At 41.6% G+C, this 23,879-nt stretch overlaps 3 protein-coding genes across 3 annotated transcripts; 1 reads left to right on the plus strand and 2 right to left on the minus strand.

Moving 5' to 3' along the window:
* Positions 1-2,248: 2,248 nt before the first annotated feature.
* paqr7b (progestin and adipoQ receptor family member VII, b) lies at positions 2,249-7,918 on the minus strand. The gene is made up of 2 exons (XM_079275133.1): positions 7,790-7,918; positions 2,249-5,636 (listed from the first exon to the last, which is right to left on the minus strand). Exon 2 carries the CDS (start codon positions 5,628-5,630, stop codon positions 4,572-4,574), a length of 1,059 nt encoding a protein of 352 aa, XP_079131259.1. The 5' UTR covers positions 5,631-5,636; positions 7,790-7,918; the 3' UTR covers positions 2,249-4,571.
* Positions 7,919-10,640: 2,722 nt separating this feature from the next.
* On the minus strand, positions 10,641-13,377 carry stmn1b (stathmin 1b). The gene is made up of 5 exons (XM_079275140.1): positions 13,288-13,377; positions 12,152-12,197; positions 11,426-11,604; positions 11,128-11,319; positions 10,641-11,034 (listed from the first exon to the last, which is right to left on the minus strand). The coding sequence occupies exons 2-5, from the start codon at positions 12,165-12,167 to the stop codon at positions 10,969-10,971; spliced, it is 453 nt and encodes a 150-aa protein (XP_079131266.1). The 5' UTR covers positions 12,168-12,197; positions 13,288-13,377; the 3' UTR covers positions 10,641-10,968.
* Positions 13,378-18,066: 4,689 nt separating this feature from the next.
* Positions 18,067-23,872, plus strand: serinc2l (serine incorporator 2, like). The gene is made up of 10 exons (XM_079276041.1): positions 18,067-18,189; positions 18,774-18,935; positions 19,090-19,283; positions 19,389-19,468; positions 19,602-19,739; positions 19,902-20,071; positions 20,156-20,246; positions 20,818-20,968; positions 21,063-21,272; positions 21,984-23,872. The coding sequence occupies exons 1-10, from the start codon at positions 18,151-18,153 to the stop codon at positions 22,120-22,122; spliced, it is 1,374 nt and encodes a 457-aa protein (XP_079132167.1). The 5' UTR covers positions 18,067-18,150; the 3' UTR covers positions 22,123-23,872.
* Positions 23,873-23,879: the final 7 nt, after the last annotated feature.

A 23,879-nucleotide genomic window follows, 5' to 3' on the forward strand; every position in this document is an offset into this window, starting at 1 on the left:
ACATCCAGGGTAGGTGCATCAGGAGCCCATTCCTGCCTTAAATTCCAATACTTCTCCATCACTGAAAAATGTACTTTAGAGATTTTCAAATTAGTGCAGCTTATTCATTTCCACTCACTCCGGGTGGATATGTTATGCATGTGTTTGTAGGTAGGAGAGGCAGAAGGCGAGGCATGATGAGAAAGTTACCCGATGTGAATGCAGTGCCAACTTAATTATCAGATGCAATCAACAAAAGGCGCGATGCTGTGGAAACCCACACAAACGTCCATATAGTTAGACTAATGTAGGAAAAAAATAAATAGACACGCGTCAACAAAAAGCATTAACACCCGAGCCATCGCATCAACACATACAGAGCATGCGTGCATTAACAATATGTGCCACGCACGAGGCTGCAGCTTGAGCGAGACGCCGCTCCAACTGTTGTTCCGAGGGAAACATCTGCATGAATACAATCCGATTTAATCATGTAATATTATTCTTAGTCTGTTAGGCAACTATTTACAACAATAATTAACTTGTGTTCGTTTTAACTGACGGTTTAATTCAACTAAATAAATGACAGTATACAGTGTTGTTTTGTAATCGAGGCTGCAGATTGTAATAACTACGTTACAGCAGGGCATCACTATCAATAACATGCATTTATGAACCGCCTTGATCGACCTGCAAGTTCATTTTAAAGAGCTGCGATACATCGGTAATATATATTCGGGAAGCTATGCAGATCGTTTGTGCCCCCTAATGGTTTTTTTGTGGGATGAAATAAATCGTGTGAGGGATATCCTGAATACAATTTAAAGCTTTTCACCAAGAAGATAATTGTGTGCTTATCTATATTTCACTCATGTATACTGTACAGAGGAGAGAAGCCATCTGTTTTGCATTTTTGCCACCAGTGGGATCAACATAATAGTACATTAATCAACATGCAGCAGTAAACAGGCCAACACTGGCTTTCAATGTGCCCTCTAATTTAAATATCAGCATTTGTTTATCAAATAACTGAATAATGCTCATGACTGAATCGGCTACTCTTGATGAACATCTAAAGCCATTTTCCTTAGATTCACAGGTTTAACTGTTTTTTTGTATGTTGCACAATCAATGAGAGGATGCCTTTAACGAAAACCTCCATAATGACTCTGTGAGAACTGCTCCTACGTCATTGAAGACTCTTGTGATTAACAGCACGGCTCTCATTAGTTCCTCTTGCAAAACAAAGACGTTACGCATCTTCTGCATTCATCGAATACTTTCCACTTCAAAATACCTCTTCAGCGTCAGTTTTACCTGAGATGAGTCAATGCTCTTAATACGCTGAAGTTTTTCTCCTTCGCTGTCAAACTGCAACTGTCCTACCGAACAACAAGGCTGCCCTCTGGTGGTGCTGGAAAGAATGACTCTTACAGACAGGTGTGAGAAACAGCTAGAGTCTTTCCAGCCTATTATTTACATTTACCAACTCATTACCTGTAGTCCGGGGCTATTACTCACCCAGTAGTTGTGTCTCAGAATAAAATGAACTGCCCGTCGTATATTATGTGGACCATATAACATTACTGGTGAGGGTATGGCTTAAGAAGATCTGCATTCAGGACTGTTTTATTGTCTGCAGCGTGAACAGAGAGGCCAAATAGATAAACCATGAAATCTTGTATCTTGGCAGACCTTTATGTGTTGGAAAATAAAACAATGCAAGATTTACAATGGCGTGCAGTTAAAATGAGTCTTCATAAACCTTCAGCCTCACCAACATTTGAAATGAATTTAAAATGTTGAAATATATTGGCATTAATCCGTCGTGATATATGGAGCCAAAGAAAAGCCGTAATAATTTTACTGAAAACATACTTGTGAAACCTCCACCGGAATATATATCCTTGCATTTCTGACTACCATTGAATTTATTACATTTGTACACGGTTGACATGAACATAATGTCACAGAGCAGAGGTCATTTCAATGTGGGGAGTGCAAACTACATAAGATTCATACGTATTCTTTTCAGAGTAAAATACTTCAATGTATATGAATTCAATGCCTATTGAACGTCAACATCCAGCAGCGGTTACACTTCACAATAAAGGTTTTCAGTTGCGACTCAAGTTATGATGGGCTTTCTCCGGTTCCATTTAATCCCTAACCTCTGAAGAATAAAAAATAAAAAAGAGTATTTGAAGTTACTTTATTGAAGTTACACTTTATTTTCTTAAATACAACAGAATATTAGTACAGTCAGTCACACACTTTTTCTTTTTTTTTTAGAGGCAGAAGACATTCTGGTCCCTCTCACCCTGCTTTCATAAAGGGAAACCTTGGGTGGCATCAGAGGCTACGTTTACACACAAATGCACTTATACAGTAGCGAGTGCTGGCCATATTCCAGTTAACATCTTCGTCAGCTATAATTGGCATGCAACCTAGATCATGTTGCGACAAACACTTCATTTAGCAAACAACACTTCTCACTTTCCCACTGCCCCTTTCCTGACTGAACAATCCAGGTCATCGTCAACACGTGGGTAAGAGATGATAACCCCAGTAGTCATATTTTTGGTTCTTTTGATGGTCAGGACAATAAAGTCATGTCACAGGCATGACTAGCGAGGCTAGTGAGAGACTTGCGGGCTTCATTCGCCAATCGGATATCATTAGCCTGCGATGAAGCCTCCCAGTGAAGCACTACATGAACAAACTCAGCCTTGTGCACGAGAGCCTCAATTTAGTCGTCAACCCATTTTTAACCGATCCCAACAAGGGCGGCGTCCACGCACAGGTTTCTCCAGGTTATTCGGAATGACATTTCCAAGAGTCACCACAAAACCAGAATAACCACATTGACTGCAGATACCTCCAGGCATGTAAACATAGCCAGTGTTGTCAGCTACAGTACATACAGTGTTGATTTCAGGCAGTGCATGATGAGACCAGGTCAGTAACGCCAAAGTTTAAAAGTTTCATATTTAGGGGAGTGGCACCGGTAGCATGTTCGCAGTCAGGTCAAGACATCATTTACAATCAACTCCTGACAGTCCGTCTCTGGATCCATCTCTCAGTAGTACCATCACTGAAGCAATAACAGATTCATTGGCATGTTAAACACATCATGGACAGAGAGCGCTGTAATGAATAGAGATCATTTCTGACATTTAAAGATTTCTGTGAGGTAAACACCTAAGCAACATTATCAGTGAGCCATATCTGTGTGATATTTTCATAACAAGAGTCATCAAACTAAGAGGAAGAAAAGAAACCCATCAGGACTTGTCAATTAACAGTGCGGCAGTATGAAATGATGTATTCATAGTCATTTAAAGTCTGACAGGCAGCTGGACACTGAACACAACGTATCAAAACCGGAATGTGCCGTATTCCACGAGAGGGAAGACGCATTCAGTTGGGAGTGCTATTAGGCGAGAAAATGGGATGCAAACGACGTTCTAGAGAAAGACAGCTTATTTACAGGGTAAGAAAGAAGTGCAAGGCTAAGCTTTCATAGACATTCACCCACTTAATATCCACAGTACATACCAAAAGACATGCATAGAGGCACATACATCATACAAAACAAAAAACATACCAAAAGCAGGACACCAGCCAGGTGGCTTTTTGCGTGTCAAATCTGTTCAACCGGCGATTAAAACAATGAGCTGAAAAGCTTTGACATCATGGGATGTGAAAAGGCAAAAGCTGAAGTTCCAGCCCTTTGAATTAAAAAAAAAAAAAAAATAGATTAACACCGTCAAAACTAAGAGACATCAGTAATCTTCCATCTATCTCTTACTGAGTGCCAGCCTCATTTGCAAAATAGTTCAACAGAATGTTATCACCCAAAGAAAGAAAATCGCCTCTTTTTTTTTGTTTGATGAGAGGTACAATATTTGGTTTTCAAATTGGGTTCTCAATTCTTTCCCAGAATATGTTCAAACATTAGTGTTAGCGCCTTGATAGTAAAAAAGGAAGAAAAGAAATCCCTGTTTTGATCCTTACAGAGAGGGGCAGAATCAAATGTGTCTCAACACCAGCAGTTTAAAGTGGATCTGAATCTGGCATCTGGCTGAAATATACAAAGTGTCATGGGACTTGTAAATTGTAAAAAATAAATGCTTGCGTCATAATCTCAAATGCTACAATTTGATTAAGACAGTCAGATTGTTGTAGATACAATTGGGTAAAAGGCATATTAGGAAACTCGTCTGTTCCTTGTTCTGCTCACCTCGACAGAAAGTGTTCTTGTACGGTGAAGTAAAACCACATTCTCTTAGACGCTGACTAAAAACAGACTTCTAAAATGCAGGGACTCTTTGCAGTGTTAGAGTACTACCTGTATCGCTACAGACAAATTATAAGATTCTCTTTTCATCATTATAAGTCACAAAAAACACACCATTAATCACTTTTACATTTTTTTTTTTTAGCTCACTGTAGTTTGGCAGATCACATAGAGGAAATAATGAAAAGTCACTCGCATAAACTGATAACCATTGACAAAAACATTTGAATTTATTTTCAATGGAGGTCAGTAAAATAAATTAGACTTTCTTTTTTTTACTCTTTTTAAACTCTTACTCCTCCTTCTCGTGCAGCGAGGCACGGACACGATTGCGCACATAAAAAGCGGTAAGAGCACTGCAGCAGGCAGTGAAGATGAAGAGCGCCACGGCGTCGTGCGCCAGATCGCCGTGAAGGCGCTCGTAGAAGGGGCGGCGCTCCGTGAAGTCTGTTTTCAGCGCTTCGATCTGCATCAGGGTGCACACCACCACGAATATGTGAAAGATCTGGTGGCCCTGCCCGATGAAGTCACACTTCCCGGGGAACAAACTCTCCGGGTGTGGGCAGCAGAAGAAATAGGCGCTGATTAGGAAAAAGACCACGTGGTAGAAATGGTACGCCACGACTGGGTCGGTGCAGCCCTCCTGGTAGCAGCTGTAGATGCGGTGAACCACAGGGCTTATGTCTAAGCAGTAAGCCAAGGCAGAGGGCACCACTTGGCAGAGCTTGAGGGCGAACTTTGGCAACTGAGGGCTCGCGTATTTGCCGTAGCAGCAGCCGAAGCACGTAAGCCAGGCCAAGAATGCTGCAGCGGGTAAAAAGAGCCCTTGCACTCGAGTGTGCCACTCCTTCTCGATGGCGTAGTAGTAGTGCGCCAGGGCACTGCCGTACTGGTAGACCGCGACCCCCACATAGTCGAGGAAGTAGAAGCTGTAGTAGGAGAGCTCGGACTTGGCAGAGAGGAGATGAGCCAGAGCGCTGAAGGAGAGGTAGGTGAAGGCCGACAGGAGGACGATGAAGAGGGGCTGAGCGTGAGGGTCTCGCAAAAAATCCACCGTCACCGAGAGCTCCTGCCACTTCACCAGGATGATGAAGGCGGCCAGCAGGTGGGTCCACACGTTGAGGGTCTCATTGTGCCTCTGGAAGAGGGTGAGGAAGTAGTAGCGCCAGCTTTGGTCCGGCTGTCTGTAGCCGGTGAGGATGTGTCGCTCGCGGAACACCCAGGGAACATCGGACACCTTCACAGTGCAAGGTAGCGTGGGGAAGGCCGACTCCAGCAGCTGAGGGATCTGACGCAGCTGCTGCGCGTTGATGAACAGGCGACCGATCTGCTCCATCACCACCGTCGCCATGGCAAACTGGAGGCCAGAGAGGAAGGGGCGGAGAGAAGGAGCGAACAGTCAGTTTGTCAATATCTGTCTGACGTTGAGCTATGGTGGTCTCCAGGTAACCCTAAAGGTCTGTTTGTGTGCAACTGCACCATGCATTGTGTGCGTTCCTGCATTGCCACTATCGCAAAGCAATTAGTATGTGCAATGAACAGAACAATAATCAAGGAATTATTGTCTAAATTATCAAGCAAACAGTTGTACTGTTGTTCAAGCAAAGTATGTCTTTTTTTGGGGGGGAAATTGTAACGAGCAGCTTTTCTGTGTTCTTACATTTTCTGTACCAAAAATCAAGACAGCTGAAAACATCTGGTCAAACGATAAATAAGTCACCCATGGGATGCTTGATGACGTTTTAATTCAAATGTTTCCTTAAAGCTGCAGAGAAAAAAAACACAAAATAGAACTGGAGTCCTATTCCATTATTCCTAGCTGCGGTATTCAGGCGACCGATTTTTACTTTGTCAACATAAGAACAAACCATTGTCATAACACAGAGCGATATCAACGTTCATCAGCAGCCATGTATCTGGCCACCTTACGAATGCAATATTCCTTTCAGCTCGGTTTTGTTCCACACCAACTCCTAAGAAAAATATCCGTCTCTTCACCTCAAATGCTCCACATTCTTCACCAGCTAGTCGCTAAATGTGTCTTTCTGCCCATTGTGGTGGACAGTGGTTATTGCTAAAAGCAGCTGCTGGACTCGAGGTTGATGAAGAGTGGAGTTATGAGAGTTATGGGCCAGAAAACCAAAAGAATAAGCCATAGACGAAAAGGCTCCGTAGAGATCAATTGTCGTGTTGAGTGATAATCCTGTGTGTTTTACACTGACAGCGACCTCATTCACATTAGTCATTTGGGTCTATTGTACAAATATATTGATTAGTGCGGTTTTAAGTGTCTTCATTTGAATGAGTGAATCACTTTGCTTCATCGTGCATCATGGATTCTTCTCAAATTGTTGAATATGAGTATTATCCGCGGTGGCAGTAGTTGTGTCTCTTTGTTTTTGTTTGTTCGGCTGACCATCTGATTTGTGTCTCTGAACGTGTCCCAGAGGCTTTAATCTGCTCTACAACATGATGCACTGCTTTGAAGGACTGTTGCACACCACAGGACCTCAGGTGCAATAAAGCTCTGACCTCAGCTGCCCTCACGGTCATAAAATCTGCCAATGAGGCCTCCTTTTTCGGTGATTGCAAACGGTAAAATGACTTCCTGTAAGGCGTACAACTCGACAGAGTCAATATTTCTTGGAGCGTCTCTGTTCAAGAGGTGTAGGTCAGATTTAAAAATAGGTTTTCATGTAAGAGAGAGTGGACAGCGATGCTAATAAAAGGAAAGATTAATGAATACAATAATCTGACTGGTGTCTGTTTATGACCCAGAGACATTAAAGGTAGGGATCATAACATAACCGGTAGAAGACAGTTGACAAAATGCCTGATTTTTGCTTCCAAAGCCTTAACTAACTACCCTACAGATAGTGGGACCATGGTTACCATCAGTTCCACTGTCATTGATGTGATGTGTCCACTCCAGATCTTTGCGGGTTCATTAGCAGTAGTTGGGAAGGCAGCGAGCAGAGACAGCGGCCTCTCAGATATATCAGGCTGTGTGGGATGAACACAGGCCGAGGTTCAGGAGGAAAGGCTGCAGTGATGGATGGGAAGAGATTACATAACCCCATCCACCGTCCACACCCTCCGTTCCCAACAAGGGTTGCATGCCTTTAAAATATTTATGGCGAAAGAAAAAAAGCTCGACAATAAGAAGGAAGGGTGCATCAAATTGTATGTATAAAACCCCGGCCTGTGTGGGCCTGTTGCAGTCAATTCCCTCAAGCGAATATATGCACCTGATGTCTGTGTGAACGTGAGATCCGGTGTCCGGAAGAAAATGTGCATCATTCACCGTTTCCCCCCGAGCCTCGCTTCTGTCCCCCCATGTGCATCTAAACCCTGCGCCGTATAGTGCTGCGCGTATAGTGTCGTATTAAGAAGATGCCGCTGCACATCCAATGCAAACTGAACGTATTTCACGATATGCCACTTTAGCATTTTACCGGGGGGGAAAAAATGCTTGGATTAAAATGAAGCGCAGGAATGAAACGGACCTACCTGTAGACGGTAGACTCAATCCAAAGCCTTGGGTTTAGCAGTCGATGAAGGGTTTAGAGCCGTGCAGAATGTAGATAACATCGTTTGAAGGGGTAAACAGAAAGGATGACCGTGACAGGAGTAGCGCCTGACGGCTCTCACCGTGCAGCTGCTGGGAGGATACAGGGCGGTTTGACGAGCGGGTCTTCCAGCCAATCAGCAAACGCGGCGCCGCTCTTTCCTGCGGCCGCGCGCATCGTTTGACCAATGACAGCTGCCACCTGGCCGATCGGCCCACCCGCTGTCCACTGAAATTCTTCCACTGACATGTGAACGCATGGCACTCATATTAGGCATTTCTATCCGATGAGGACCGGTTTGTTGTCTTATAGTTGACCTCAGATTTAATTAACAGATATGCCTTTTAATAAGTAATGTAAAGTTTCGAGTCTAAATGAGCAATTATTACTTTATGATAATCTTATTTTAACTCACAGGGGACACCATGATGTAATGAAGGAGAGATTTTAATATACCGGTATCCCTCGTGACTAAGTTATGAGACACTGTCTCGTATACAGTCTGTGCAAACAGAGACCTTCAACAGCAATACTGATGATTAAAGTCTGTACTCTGTAAAGCCTCACATATTTTCCCACATCTTTGAATTCAGGCAATCTCCAGAGGAAGATAGTTATAACACACTATTGGAATGGGTGTCCCGTATTCAAAGTATTATTCAGTTAAAGTGCTAAAGTATCAACAGTAGTGGCAATCCTTAACATTCATTTAAATATAAAGCTTCATGTTTACCACTTTAAAGTATGATAAGTAAAAGTGTGCATTATTCAAAGTGTTACATTACCTATATAAAATAGATTCTGTTTCAATCATCTTTTTCTAGTTCAATGTGAATTTAATATGGTAAAGTAAATGTACTACATTCCTCCATTGCATACCTCACCTGCATGTATCGTGTGTCAGGCTGCTACATGAAAGCAAAAGGTTACAGTTTTGCAAATAGTATTCCTTTCAACATGCATCATTCTCCAAAAACCTTAAGAACTAACTGGGACGTAAAGCCTGTAGATAAATGAAGTGGGCAGTATCTTAAATGGCCGGTACAAATTTCAAGTTCCTACATTCAAATAAAATGTAAAGGTTAGATAGTAGGCCTACTTCATGCTTCGTATTGTAACAAAGCTAGCATTTGATGCATGACATTATGTACATTCTTAAATTGGACGTCCCTTCTGTCAGTGATTTTGGTTTCTAAGTTGACATCCAAATTGCAGCAATAACCCGACTGGATCTCATTTGGTTATCAAAACAAGCCTCCTCGACTTGTGTGGCCAAATCAGTTTAGGGGCCTGCGACTTTCCCTTGCGAAGCATTCTGAAACAAAGTGTCCTTTGTTAGACTCAGAGCTTCTGAAAGATCTGCATTGTTTCCTGAATCAAACCATCCTGGAGTGTATATTCCCAATAAAGATGGATTCAGGGTGTGTCTACGATAACACTGAATATGTTTTGGGGTATTTATTCACTCCAGGATGATCTGCAACAGAAGCTCAAAGCATGATTCGTATTATGGAGTAGAGCAGATACAATTTATGCTGACAATGCATCGGTGAATCCAGGAAAAGTCATGACCATGAGCAAGACTCCAAACAGCCAGCACAGGCTGGGAAAGGCATCTTGGAGTCGAGCCAGCCATTGTCCCCGGTGTTGTCGGTCAAGGAACACTGCACAGTGGGACAGGCAGCTTTCTGGGCCGATGAGTCCGGCAGTTTCTTCCCAACACATGACAAAGATGGGATTGTGCAGCAGTGTGTGTGTGTGTGTGTGTGTGTGTGCGTAGCCATACAAACAATTCCAAATTATACTATACTACTTGTGGTGAGTTCAAGTACTTCTCAAAGGAGCGACGTTTCTATTGTTGTCCTTGGTTGGATTTAAGCACAGTAAGAATTATTTCTTATTGAGGAAGTGAACTGATCCTTTACTGCAACTGTAAGTGTAAACAAACCCGTAAGACAAGAATTCTGAATGCACACAAAACACTGCTGAACTCGTCCCTTTTAGCTGCTTATGAGTGATGATGTCACTGCTTACAAGTGAGAGAGCCACCGCTTTGTACACTTTCAAGAGCAAGTATAAGCAATGGATTGATGGAAACATATTGATCCATGAATCACATATTACATTCTGTATGACAGTGGTTCCCAGCCTTTTGGGCTTGAGGCCCCTCAGAGTGATGCAAGCTTGTGACCCAGTCATTGGTCTCGTGTGTGTTGGTTATGGTCAGGTTAACTAAAGAGTGCGCCTTTCTCTGGTTTATTTAAATCATTTAAAGATTTGTACTTGATTGAGAAGAAACATTAAGGTGTTTTGTTAGCTTTGACTACATTGAATATGATACTGCCAGTACATAAATAGAATACATTATTTTGTAATAATGTACTGATTCCCAAACCTGCTCCAAATGAAGGCTGAGCTGAACTGCCTGTGAATCAGGCAGCATGTTTCATTCAAAGGTTGCCTCTGTTAACTGTTAGACGTGTTAAACACGTATTCTATTCTTCTCTAAAACCTTTGTCATGTAACATTGTTCTTTCCTCTCCTTAATCGAGTGACCCCTGATTTATTTTGGGATCATTTGAGAACAGCGTTACAATTTCAAGATTACCTGACTGCCACTAGGTGTCAGCAGTGTCAAAATATCACTAATTACATTATATGCCACATGACTAGTCAGTTTCCCCCCCCCCCCTTCATTTAAGTTGTCGATTTTCATCACAAATTACGGAAATATAATCCTTCATCTTCAACCCTCATGAGGCACAGACACACAAAGAGAAAGAGAAAAGAACTTCGGAATATAGTTTAATGGTTGAACCTGTGTATCGTACAGTACAAAACATTATCATCTTCATTTCAACAGCATGAACTAAAATGAAGAATTTGTTACAAAGTAATGCCTCTTTGTAAAAAAAATATAGTTTGCACCACAATAACTAATCAGCTGCCAATAAGAAATCTACAAGCGAAGTAAAATCTGAATACATGCACACCCAATCTAACATTGTGTAACTAACTTTATGCAACAGCAGAACTAACACAACAAACATGTCGATAGAAGTGTCAGTTTAACAAAAAATAAAGCTTATCTTTGGAGATGTAAAGACTGTTTTCCAGATCCTAAACAAATTGACTGTCTTCTTTCATTGCCTCCTTGTTCTTCCTCACTTCGTCCAGCTTCTTGTCCTGTTGGTGTTTATAAGCAGAAGCATCACAACGCTGTAGTTTATTACTTCAGCACTAAACATGACAACGGTTGACGCGCCATTAGGAGCTTACCTTCTCCTTGAATTTCTCATTGAGGGCTGCCATCCTTGCGGTGCGGTTCTCTTTGTTTGCCGCCATCTTCTGATTGAGTTTCTCTTTTGCCATCTTGCTGAAGTTGCTGTCTGCTTCTATGGCGTTCTGGATGACCTCCTTCTCATGCTCTCGTTGCTCCGCCAGGTGTTTCAGTACCTCAGCCTCGTGGCTCTGACAAAAAGAGAACTTTTGCAGTAAAAACCTGAATCCTAAACCAACGTGCAAAGCTTCGCAGCTCAGTAAGGGGTATTCACAGTGGTACTTATTTTAAAAATACCTTGCGTCTCTCTTCTGCGGTTTCCAATTTCCTCTTAATCTCATCCAGTGAAGTTGGCTTTTTCTTCAGGGGGGACAATGGGAACGGGGATTTGCACTTGGCATCTGGGGATGTGGGACTCAAGATGACCTCAAACGCCTGACCGGAAGCACGCTTGTTCAGCTCCTTCACTTGGATGTCTGCAGATGTGTGATGAGCTCAATGTCACAACATAGCAAATGCTTTATTTCACATTTTCAATTAATAAGCTATTTTTATTTGAGTAACACTAGATATAGATGCTTCCTTTGAGATTGTTTGTCTGAGGATATTAAAGGAGGTCGAGCCTGCCCCCTACTGCACTTTCCGGGGTCACTGCTTCGTCAGAGAGGTCAGAAGAGAACATTAATCCCTGCTGTGTGGCCGCATTTTGTGTTTCCAATGAAGGCTAAATGAACACAAGATGTGACAAAGCAGCTTAGACTGTTTTAAGAATGGCATGAGGGCGGCTTTACAGGTCACTTTTGCGATGCAATTCATTATTCCCAGCACATTAAAGGTCTCCAGTTACTTGTATGGAGTTGAATAACATGTTTACATCTTGTTGGCTGTTTCAGAGGCATTAAGGACTAAGCAACTTTGCATCGCAATACTTTTCTGATGAATGTATAAATGCTGTTGTTTTGTCTTACATTGGAATTGTAAATGCAAGACCACTTAACGACATAACTAGTTGTTTACACCTACCTCCACAGTCTTCCATGTCAGCAGAAATGTTGTCTCTTTGATATCACTAGAAGAAAACATGAAACAAAGAGATTATTATTTAGCAAGAGACGGCTAAACTGGATAACCTTTCATTTCCCGTTGGTCGACTGTCCACATATAAAAGTACTCATGCAGCGTGCACATGTCCTCTCAGCAGGAGCAGCACAGCAGCAATGGTGCTGGAGCTGACAGCTTACGTTTTGATAGATAATCGACCATGCATGCGAGCACTATCTAAGTTTCCCTCCCTCTTTTGCTTCTGGAATCAAACCGCCGATTGTTTGCATAACCTCATTTCTCCATGTATGCACATGTTGTTTAATTTACTGCATAGTTGCACATTGTGCATCGTAATGTTGCATTGTCTGTCAGGTTACCAGTTAAAACATGACATGACTTGTCAGGCAGAACAAGTTCTCCACCTCACTGGGGCCTTCAGAACTAAAAGTACAATATAAGACCCCTCCTCCACTAGCACGTGGAGGAGGGGTCTCTGAAGCATGGTAAGACCATGATGTCGGTTAGCTAATCACGAGTCGGGTAAACGGTGTTGATTATTGGGGCCCACTGCTCGAGAGTGTTGTTTCAAAAATGGCGGAGGTGGGGCAATACAAATGCTGCACGAGACCTCATTTAACACACACACTTGAAATACGCAGACACAAACAAGTCACTTTGGAAAGGTAATTAAATGTGATAATGGTGATGAAGAGCAAAGAAAAAAGAAATGCCTGACTACACAACGACAGTTAACTAACGTTAAACTTAACATTATTACAAGATTACATCGTGTAATTGTCGATCAAAAAACACTACATACAGCCAGCCAAAGTGAGCTTAAATGAATGAATCGTCCTTTAGTGTTTGGTAAGATGTTGGAATAAATCAATGTTGTGCCTAGGACCCAGCGTGAATGCATTTTAAAAGCTTTTTGAATTTCGACGTGTACAGCAATACAGTCCACTAATTAACGTCACTACAGTTAACTTCAGCGAAGCTGAACAAACTTAAGCAATGCTGCAAAAGGTGACCACATTGACCTTTAACTCCAGCAAGACGTCGTCTGAATGGTCTGAAAGCCTGGCTAATTATAAGCATAACCGCATTGTTCTCACCGTCAAGTGCCTCACGTGAACAGCAGCAGCAGCTCCTTCTTCTCTGTTCACAACCGCCAACATCTGCACCTTCTTCGCGCAAAAACCCTCCTAACTCTAACCGTCACGAGAGCTGTTTGCAGTCATTGGTCCACATCCACCAATCACAGAGGGGGTTGTAACTTTAGCGCGAGAAGCAGCAGGCCAAAATAACAGACACACAAAGCTGGGACAACCTCGTGGCGTTGAGAGCAAAACAAGCCTGCGTTTATCCAAAGTTATGTAACGTTATTTAAATCATCCACGATAGCCACATAAGTAGATATGCAATTCAGTACATGTTACATTGAAAGGAACCTGGCAGGTATTATGACATACAGATTATTTAGTGTACAAAACTACATGCAACTTAAAAAGGAGTATGTTGTTCATGAAAATAAACATGTTTAGACTTTATGCAGTCTTGCTTGTATTTCTTCACACCACTAACACACCCACAATTATAGTTGAATAATGCCCAAATTCAGAACATGAATGTCTCAAAGTGTATCTATTGACTTTTGTCAGAAGATACTGTAATGTATTTATTGTCATCACGTTCATCAATAGCTGCTCTTTGCAGAGGATGCATGCATGCTATCATCATGCTGTAACAAAACATATGATTAATCAGCCATGATAATTCAAAAATAGAAAAGGAAACTCAAGGTATTACCAAATCCACATTAACAAGTGTTAGACTCTAACACTTAGAGACATGATGTTTACATGACTACATATTGTCATATGTCATTGTAGATATCTAGCCTATCAAAGCTTTGTGAGCTGGGGCTTCCTTGGATGAAAAATACAACTAGTTATTGCAGCCTGTGTGGTTCTCCTCATTCACAAGAAGCTTACTGACGCCCAAGGCAGCTCGGGTTCAGACCCTGCTTCAGGGACCCGGAAGACTAGCGCAGCATTCCCCGTTGTCCGGCTCCTCTTATGCGCATAGGTCCTCTGGGATGGGAATCTTTAAAACATCATCCAACCCGACGTTAAATTAAAGACGGCTTCAGGACATCACCAGTGACAGCAGACCACCCCTCCGCACTGTGGAGAACTATCAACTGGCAGACAACCTGAATGTGTTTTACTGCAGATTTAAAAGGCCCAAATTCATATCCCTAACCCGGACCGACTCAGAAATCACACAACCAGGTTGAATGGCTGGCCCTGCCCCATTCAACATACTGAACAACACTGTCTACTGTGGAATCCTTCAGGTTTATGGGATCCACCATCGCCCAGGACCCACACTGGGCGCCAAACATATCGTCACCATCAGGGAAAATGCCCATCAGAGGATGTACTTCCTGCTCAGGAAGGTTCCAAAAGATGAATCTACAATAAACTGAAAAAATAATCTTATTTTCTCAGAATAATCTTGTTTAAAAGGAAAACTACAAGAATGTCCTTGGAGTGAGTGATGAAAGAGAAAAAAAGTGATGATGAAAGTAAAGTTTTAATCCTGCTAGCTTCGTTGCACAAAGGCAGACATTACCAACTGCTGCCAGCCAAGTGAGCCCGCCAGTGTCAGAACAAAGAGGTGATTATACAAGACTTACAAGGGTGAGTGGCTTACCCGCCAATGGATGACAGAGGTTGGTTGCACAGGGGTCTTACTTTTCAGTTTGAAAAGTACCTCACCACATACATGCAAGAAAATTTAAATAATTGAGATTCTGGGGGAAACTAGGTCCCTGAAGGCAACTCATATAGCTGTTTAACGGGAGAAAACCTGCATACAGGTTGACTCTCATCTCTTTTAATTAGCAATGTCTTGTACACATGTAAAAGCAGCAGTATGTTCGTAAGGATCCCTTATATAATGGCACTGAGGTTTCTGTGTTCCTCATCAGTGGACATGCAATAAGATGATGCTTTTTATTTTTTCATTTTTTTCATCGTACAGCTGACAAAGGAGGATTTTAATTAATCAGCATCTACATCCTCAATTAGAAATAATGAACGTTTTAATTGCAGCCAGTCTTAAGGCACTTACGGCACTCTTGAACTTCAAAGCCCACAAATGAGTGTCACCACTAGTCCTTAAATCGTCCCTTAATTCTCTGGAAACGTGTTTTCTCGTTATCCTCATGGAAACCTGGGTTTTGACTGTAATTAGCAATATACTCCAGTAACATTAAAAATGAATCCCAGAGTTCTAGAGTCAGTATCAGGAGCTACAGCCATCATCGACTTATGCTCATGTCACTTGTCCATGCTTTATTGTCCATCCCTGATCTCAGTGCAGATACTATGTCAACACCTTGCAAGGACCTGAATACACAAACCTTCCCCGGGTTCCAGGCATTAATCATAGATTTCAAATTTCATATTCATTGACAGACCTTCTTCAAATATTAATCTCAGTCCTGCAAACAGCCCACCTCTTGCCATTCATCTCAAACCAATAGATAGAATAGAATGGCACAGATGGGTTGACATTGCACGGATTCTTACTCTAATTGAATTGCTTTCTAGCCAACGACCAGTTCCTTCTGTGGAATCATCATACCATCTAGTGGTGAGAATAAGACATGAACAGTTTTCTCGCGTTTAGTGATTCGATTTGACTGCTGTTGTTGATGTGGTACAAGGCATTTTGGGACAGGTTACATTAAGTCAAAGAGAGGCTGTGTCCCAAAATGTCCATTGAATCTACTTTCTTTCCAGCTCAGGTTGTTCAGTGTTGCTTGTATTTAAAAACCTTCCCCTGCAGGAATATGTAAAGAAAAGGTAAGAGGTGTTCATGCTCTAAACTTGTGTGTAAGGCCTGTCTATCAGGGCCATCCAGAGGACTGTCTTTTAAACTGTAACATTACTATTGAAAGTTGATTAGTCTGTTGAAATGTGAAATATAGGAGCTCACTGAATTGAATACTGTATCTGTGGTGTCTCAGTGTCTTTCCATGTATTTTCAGTTCATCAGGTGTTTTAATGCTTGTTAGAAATGATCAAGTCTGTAGAAGTCACAAAGTGAAAGCAAGGATGTTTTATATCTTTGTGATAGAACATCTTAGAATATCTGAGGTGTGAACTCTGAAGCTGTGATTCTCTTCTGAATGTAAATATGTTTAATGGAGGTTTTGTGCTGTATGATATATTCAGTTTCTCTGTGGTTTTCTCCAGGCCCTGGTGGACTCCACAGACTTCCAGATCCACCAGGAGCAGGTGCTTCTTCCTCCTCCTCCTCATCCTCCACGTTCAGCCACCAACTCATGCTCTTCTCTATGTTGAATAAAGTCCATCAATCTCTGCCGTCATCTGATCAGATCATTTGAGTCCATCATTCCAACAATTAGCATCAAACAGATTCCTTCATATTTGAGATCTCATTTTTATTATTTGTTTTGTAGTTTGCCAGCAGCTTTCTGCTGTCATTAATTTAAATGAGGAATGCTCATTAAAGTACATTTAAACTTCGAGACGATCAACTCTTATTCTTCAACTAACATAGATAAAGATCACAGGTTGTTCAGTCTAATAAATGTAACCTTTTATATAATATACAAATAGTTAACTAATAGTCTGCCAAAGCTGAAGAATTAAAGCTGCCTTTGTGTTTAAACTTTAACTCTTTTCCTGGAAAACCTGAAATAACAGTTGACTGATTTTCCAGTCATGAAAAGCACATGGGAAATAACAGAAAAGGTCAATTGTCCTGGAAAATTTGTTCAAAATGATTCTATTTTCCTTCAGCTGAGAATAAACTTCTTGGCTATCAGAGCTCCCCAAAAAAGGTACCATCTGAAAAGACTTGTTTATTTTCATGAACATAGTAATGTACATGAGGTAGTTTATCGACAAGAGTAAAACAATCAGTAGGAAAGATAATTGTGATGGTAGTGGAATGAATAGGAGTAATAGTGTGGAAAGTATTATTAGTAGTAGTATTCGTGATACTAGTAGTAGTAGCCTTAATAGTCTTGATAATAGTAGTACTGGTGGTAGTCATATTAAAAGTAATGGCAGTGTTGCAGAATTAATATTATTAATAGCAGTAGGCTAGTGGTGGTTCTTGTGAACGCGATGTCTCAGCAATGCATCCAAACACAAATGTCTAATGTAATGGTGCTTGAATGCTTCCACCTAGAGTTGTACATCCAAATCAACCCGTACACATGTTTTAAATGCATAAAACGACTTTGTGTCTGTAATCCACATAATATTTGGAGCAATTAATTAAGTATTTCAAAGTAAATTTTATGTTACACAATCCACTCATGTTAATTAAATTAAGTTGCATGGTCACGTTGTGTTTTATGAATACCCTTGAAATAGTACTCCTGCTTGCTAGTAAATGAATCGAGAGTCTGGCACTGGCATATTTCTTGTTCCAGATAAGATAAAGGGTCTAATAATAACGCCTTCACAGTTAGCTCCTTGCTGTGCTGGTGCACTACCAACAGCAGGGGCTTTGAAGAGGCTTCTGTCCTGATCCCTCTATGTCCATGTAGTTTTAAAAAGACCTCAGCTCCTGGGATGCTGAACAGATTGTTGGTTTCAAAGTTGGTTCCCGACATTTACTGTCCTGTTGTCCACTGTGCTCTGCAGACAGAACTATAGACGTTTTTTTTTGGATTGGTGGAAATAAACAGTGCCGCAACATATACAACAGCGTTTACCACATTAACCAAGATGTGTTATCATTCCTAAAAATGCAGCATCATCTCATTTTTATCCTACGCACTCTACGACAGTTATGTGTTTTATATTGAAGAGTTTTTAATCGTGAATGCCTTTATTTTGAAAAGCATTCGAATAACTTCCGACTGTTTGTGTACACTGTGAGCGACAGGCTACGCTACACTAACATCATTTCAGCAGTTTAATGTCAAGATGGGGGCTTGTCTGGCATTGTTCTCTGTAGCCAGCTGTGTAAGTATATAATAGTTATATTAACGTTATTTAAGATGCTAACGGGGTGCTTTGACGTCAGCTCACTGTCGTCGTTTTACCGTTAGGTGAGCTAACGCTAAACTTAACGTTAATAGCTAAACTTACATTAACAGTAACGTTAGCTAAATAATCAACGTTACTTTAAGCGCAGCGTGACAGTCAGCGATAAACGCGTTTACTAACGTTACAAGTTAATGTATTGACTTTACGTCAAATGTCAGCCGTACTAGACGCACTAAACATATAAGGGAAGTTGGCTTATCAAGATAGTGAATTAGCATTGCAAATAATGACAGAGGGAGTGACCGAAGAGGCCCTTTGCGCTAACGTCAGAAACATTTAAGCTAGGTGAAGTAGCTGTTAGTGCTAATGAATCCGATATGTGGGTGATGCTCATCCACTTGAATCCAGTGTCCACTATCAGTATTCACTTCCTCGTTAAATAATTGATCAGGCCAGTATTTATAATGGAAAAAAATATAATTTTCTGCCAAAGCAATTGCCCACAATTGTGTGTGACTGTGTCTGTGATCTCCTTTTGCCGTCCTCTCCATCCTTCACAGGCCTCCTGTCTGTGTGGCTCAGCACCATGCCTTCTATGTGGCTGCTGTCCCTCCTCCAATAACTCCACCATCACACGGCTGGTGTTCTCCTTCTTCTTGCTACTGGGTACCTTGGTGTCTGTCATCATGATCCTTCCTGGAATGGAGACACAGCTCCGTAAAGTGAGATCACCGGTCCTCTTAATCCGGTTGCAAAACAGTGTTCAGGGTTGTATTGCATTCATTTGCTTGATGCTGTTACTGCAGTTGTATATATTCTCTCTGGTAATACTTTGTAGATGAGCTTAATTACACATTGTTGTCTGCTGTTTTGTAGATCCCAGGATTTTGCCAGGGAGGAACTGCTATACCGGTACCTGGTTTTGAAAACCAGGTTAACTGTGATGTCATTGTGGGCTACAAGTCTGTGTACCGCATGTGCTTCGCCATGACCTGCTTCTTCTTTCTGTTCTCCGCCATCATGATTCGTGTCCGTAGCAGCAAAGACCCACGTGCAGCCATTCAAAATGGGTAAAGTGCCTTATTGAGCTTATATGGAAGACGTGTGTTGAGCGATGTGCTACTTCTGTCTGTCTGCTGTACTGATGGTGGGTTTGTAACTTGTCTACTTTACAGGTTCTGGTTCTTTAAATTTCTCATCCTGATTGGGATTACAGTGGGAGCTTTTTTCATCCCCGACGGAACATTTCCTACTGGTATTAACATACTCTGTTGAATTTCTATAAACAGTTAAACTAGAATAAACCAGACACTGACTTTGTGAATTATAAGTGAGAAATCTCTCGTTTCAGAAAACTATTTTAGCTGTGCTTCCTTTTCCCTTCACAGTGTGGTTTTACTTCGGAGTAGTGGGATCCTTCATCTTCATTCTAATCCAACTTGTTCTTCTCATCGATTTTGCCCACTCCTGGAACAAGGTGTGGGTTGCGAATGCTGAAGATGGTGGCAGCAAAGGCTGGTTTGCAGGTACACCATTCACTTAAAAGAGGCATTTATTGCCAATGTTATTCTACATATTTGCCAAATGATTAATTATACAATTAATGTAATATTTGAGTACCAGTAGCACATTATTATATCTGTGGTTTTAGGCCATCGGTGATGGATGTGTATCCATGTCATTTCCAGGCCTGCTGGCGTTCACCGTCCTCTACTATGCACTGGCTTTCACTGCTGTTGTGCTTTTCTACGTTTACTACACACAGCCTGATGACTGCACAGAGCACAAGGTCTTCATCAGCCTCAACCTCATCTTCTGCGTCATCATTTCCATTGTCTCCATTCTGCCCAAGATACAGGTACAGTGTGGACCAGTCTAAGACCGTACTGATGCAGAAATACTTGGAAACACATTAAGTGTACGTCTGTCCTGTCTGTTACAGGAAGCTCAGCCACACTCCGGTTTGCTCCAGGCGTCGCTCATCTCCCTCTACACCATGTATGTCACTTGGTCTGCAATGACCAACAATCCAAGTGAGTCTGCTGTTGTCTTTGTCCACAGTTGCAGCTCTTTTCTGTAGGTTTTGGTTGTTCAGTTGTAATTATGCTCACTGTTTTCTGTTAATATATGTATTTGCTGATTATCTGCGGCATCATTTTAATCATGCGGGTACGTTTTTACATGGCAAGCTATAGGAACAAAGAGCTGCTTTTTGCTAATAGTTAGCACACATTCCTTGTCTCATGCCATGCGTTCTACCTTTCCTAAGTGAACGGGCACGCTTGTGGTGACTCTAGGGTTAGTTGTATCTACAGGTAGGCATCTGAGAACCATTTACACAAAACATTGAAAATGCATAGTGTGCAGAAAAACATGTACACTTTGTTATTAATATACATACATGTCCAAATGCATCTCTTATCACCTTCTAATCTATTTGCAGCATCTACAGTATCAAAAATTAAAGTAATTTACATATGAATTAAAACATTGTATTGCCATTACGATAGCGTAAACAGGTTTAATATCTAATGATGTATTTAATGATGTAAACTATTAACGTTTATTAAAATGTCTAATGTGTGTGTGCTCTAAATGTTTTAGATCGAAATTGCAACCCCAGCCTGTTGAGTTTCGTGTCAAACATCAGCACCACTGAGCCCTCTGGTGACGGCACCCCCGGACAGGTGCAGTGGTGGGACGCTCAGGGTATTGTTGGCTTGATCATCTTCCTCTTCTGCACTCTCTATGCCAGGTAGGTTTAAAACCATCACAAATTATATGTTTTATGTTCAGTTTTGTATTATTTATGTTTTTTGTAAACCTGGCTCTCTCCGTCCCTTCCCTAGTATCCGTTCATCCAGTAACACCCAGGTAAACAAGTTGATGCAGACAGAGGAGGGTGGAGGGTCTGGTGGAGAGGGCGTGGTGGGAGAGGACGGCATCCTCAGAGCCGTGGACAACGAGGAAGAGAAAGTCTCTTACAGCTACTCCGTTTTCCACTTCCACCTCTGTTTAGCCTCTCTGTACATCATGATGACTCTCACCAACTGGTACCAGTAAGTATCTGTCACCTACAGACTGTTAAACGTGTAACATGTCCAAAGGACAGAGACGACGGCTCGTCACATCTGCAAATACAAACTGCATCAAGTTCAGCTCCAGGGTCCTGACACTGTGCATCCTGGCTCACTGGCATGGCTAATGGGGACACATGAAGGAACCGAACCATCTTCAAAGGAATGTGTACCGGTGATCAACAGATATGATTGTAGTTGAACTTGACAAGATCCAGGCGTGAGTCTGACTACAGAATGTTGCCTGTAACAATATTAGATAAACATATGGACAGATAAAGTATGTGAGACAGATACTAATGCAAACAAACAATTGTATTGCCTAAACTGACAGCACGATTCTTCAGATATGTAATGCAATACCTCATGCAAGAATGTACGCATGTTTGATGCTTTTCTGATGCCCAAACATCTTGAAACCAGAAGCTTTCAGTAGTTGTTGCACAGGCACTGTAGGCCTCCCGCTTGGCCACCAGAGGGCACCTCACTGTACCTCACTGTCAGTTATCCATTCCTTGAACATAGCTTGAATGTCATTTTCTAAAATCAAAAAGCCCTTCTCCTATAGTGCAGTTTCCAATCATTCATGGGCCACATGTGAAAAATACGAGGACACACATTTCAGTGCATGTGTTATGTTAACTTTAACTTTTAAGGTTTAAATTGTACTTTTGCCTCTGTGTCCTACCTCAGACCAGACGCCACCACCCAGGCCATGCAGAGCGATATGCCAGCCGTGTGGGTGAAGATGAGCTCCAGCTGGCTGGGCCTCGGCCTCTATCTCTGGACCCTCATCGCCCCTGTCCTCTTCCCTGATCGGAATTTCAACTGAGTATGCCTTGTCTTTTTAGCTGTATTAGTGGTTGTTTTGTTTCTCGCCCATGTATCCGGCTGTGTGAAGGATGCTATCAATGAAATAGGAAGGGTGTTAAGAAGGAAATGCATTCATTTTTGTTCAATTAATTGCCTCTGGTGTTATAGTGCTTGTGGTGTTTTACTTCTCTCAGTTATATTTAGTGTGATGATCACTACAGATTATTTGAAAGTGGAAATGGATTTTTTTTTATTCAGCCTGATTGATGATGATTTTGGCGACAAGAAGTTATTTTTTCTGCCAATGCCTCCCCTTCATAGGCAACTCCCAACCTTCCGCCTGATGTAGTCTGAACTATCACAGAGACTCAAAAACAAGGCACTTTCTCCATAGCTCAGATATTTCAGTAACAGGTTCCCCTTTTAAGGGCCTGTGAGATCTGACTCCTCTGATTGGCCAGGTCTGGAATTCCTGATTAGCTGGACTCTTTTAGTGCTGGAGGCAGCGAGGAGAACCCTCCGTAGGAGCCCCAGAGTGAGTGTGAGAATTAGATAAGACGAATATGACACGCCCTACAGATCATAACGGGGCTTCCCTTTAGCTGCTGGGCCGTGTGCAAATCCACGTCATTACACCTCAAGCTAGAGATTCATAATAGACCACCAGTCGAAATCTCAGCTCTTCCTCGTCCACTCCAACGTAGGATAATTTAACTCTGGTGATACGCCTTTCTATGTCTAACAACCTGTACCTGTATAGCGGTGTGTTTGAAGCAGGGAGACGTGTATTGATCCATAGCTGTCGGCATCATGCGATGTGCAGCGGTACGGTTAAGGAGCTGATGGCTTGAACTCCACAGACCTGTGCTCTCGCAAATGCCATTATTTCCAGAATTTTGCAGCAGAGCGTGCTATTGAGTGGAGTTGAAGAAGGGAATTCTTAATTGTTACAAAACAATGATATATTTCAGAAATGATGAATTGCTGTTAAATGGTAATGACTCTCATCGCGTGTTCACGGTTGTGATGGTGGTACAATCATTTCGTGCATTTTCTAGTAGTTACCTCACTTTCAATGAGTTTAAATAAGTTGTTTTGTACCTTCAAATGCTTTTGGTACAATCCTGGGAATGTTATTGATTGTTGTGTTCTTTTCAAAAATGTCAATGCCCACACATATGAATTTAGATTTCCGGTTTCTCTGGCTGCATAATGAGTATTATAAATAGAGTGTTGCGATGAATTCAGATCTTTTTTTTTTTTTTTTAGATCATAACTTTTTAGAGCATAAAAACTCCCACACATTGTCCTCCTCACTTGCATTCCCAGATATTTAGAAAGCTTTCGGTACACTTCATCGGGTTACTTTACAAAGCAATCAGGTCACACTACTAAAATAACATCACACAATCAATCAAGAATCATGATTACCAAAACGTTGTCACTGAATATCTCTGAATGCAAGTGAAGAAGACTGTGCAGGAGTTTTTTTGTTTTTTTTGTAGGTATTCTCCTACGCACCTGTCGAGCTACTGGTGTGCAAACGTTTGCTCTATTTAGATCGAAGTGTTAAAATGTCAAAACGATGTGCCTTATTGTAGTCCTGCGTTTCAAGAAGAATTAAACACTAATGCTGACGTGTGCTCATTATGCCTTGCCTTACATTGTGGTCAGTCAGTCATTGCATGCGAGTAAGGCATAATCTTATGACATGAATTAATATTAATGTATAAACACTGTTTTTAATAAAGATGGAAATATATCACTCACTCTTCG

Source organism: Melanostigma gelatinosum, assembly GCF_949748355.1.
Source record: "Melanostigma gelatinosum genome assembly, chromosome: 9".
In the NCBI taxonomy this organism is placed as follows: Eukaryota; Metazoa; Chordata; class Actinopteri; order Perciformes; family Zoarcidae; genus Melanostigma; species Melanostigma gelatinosum.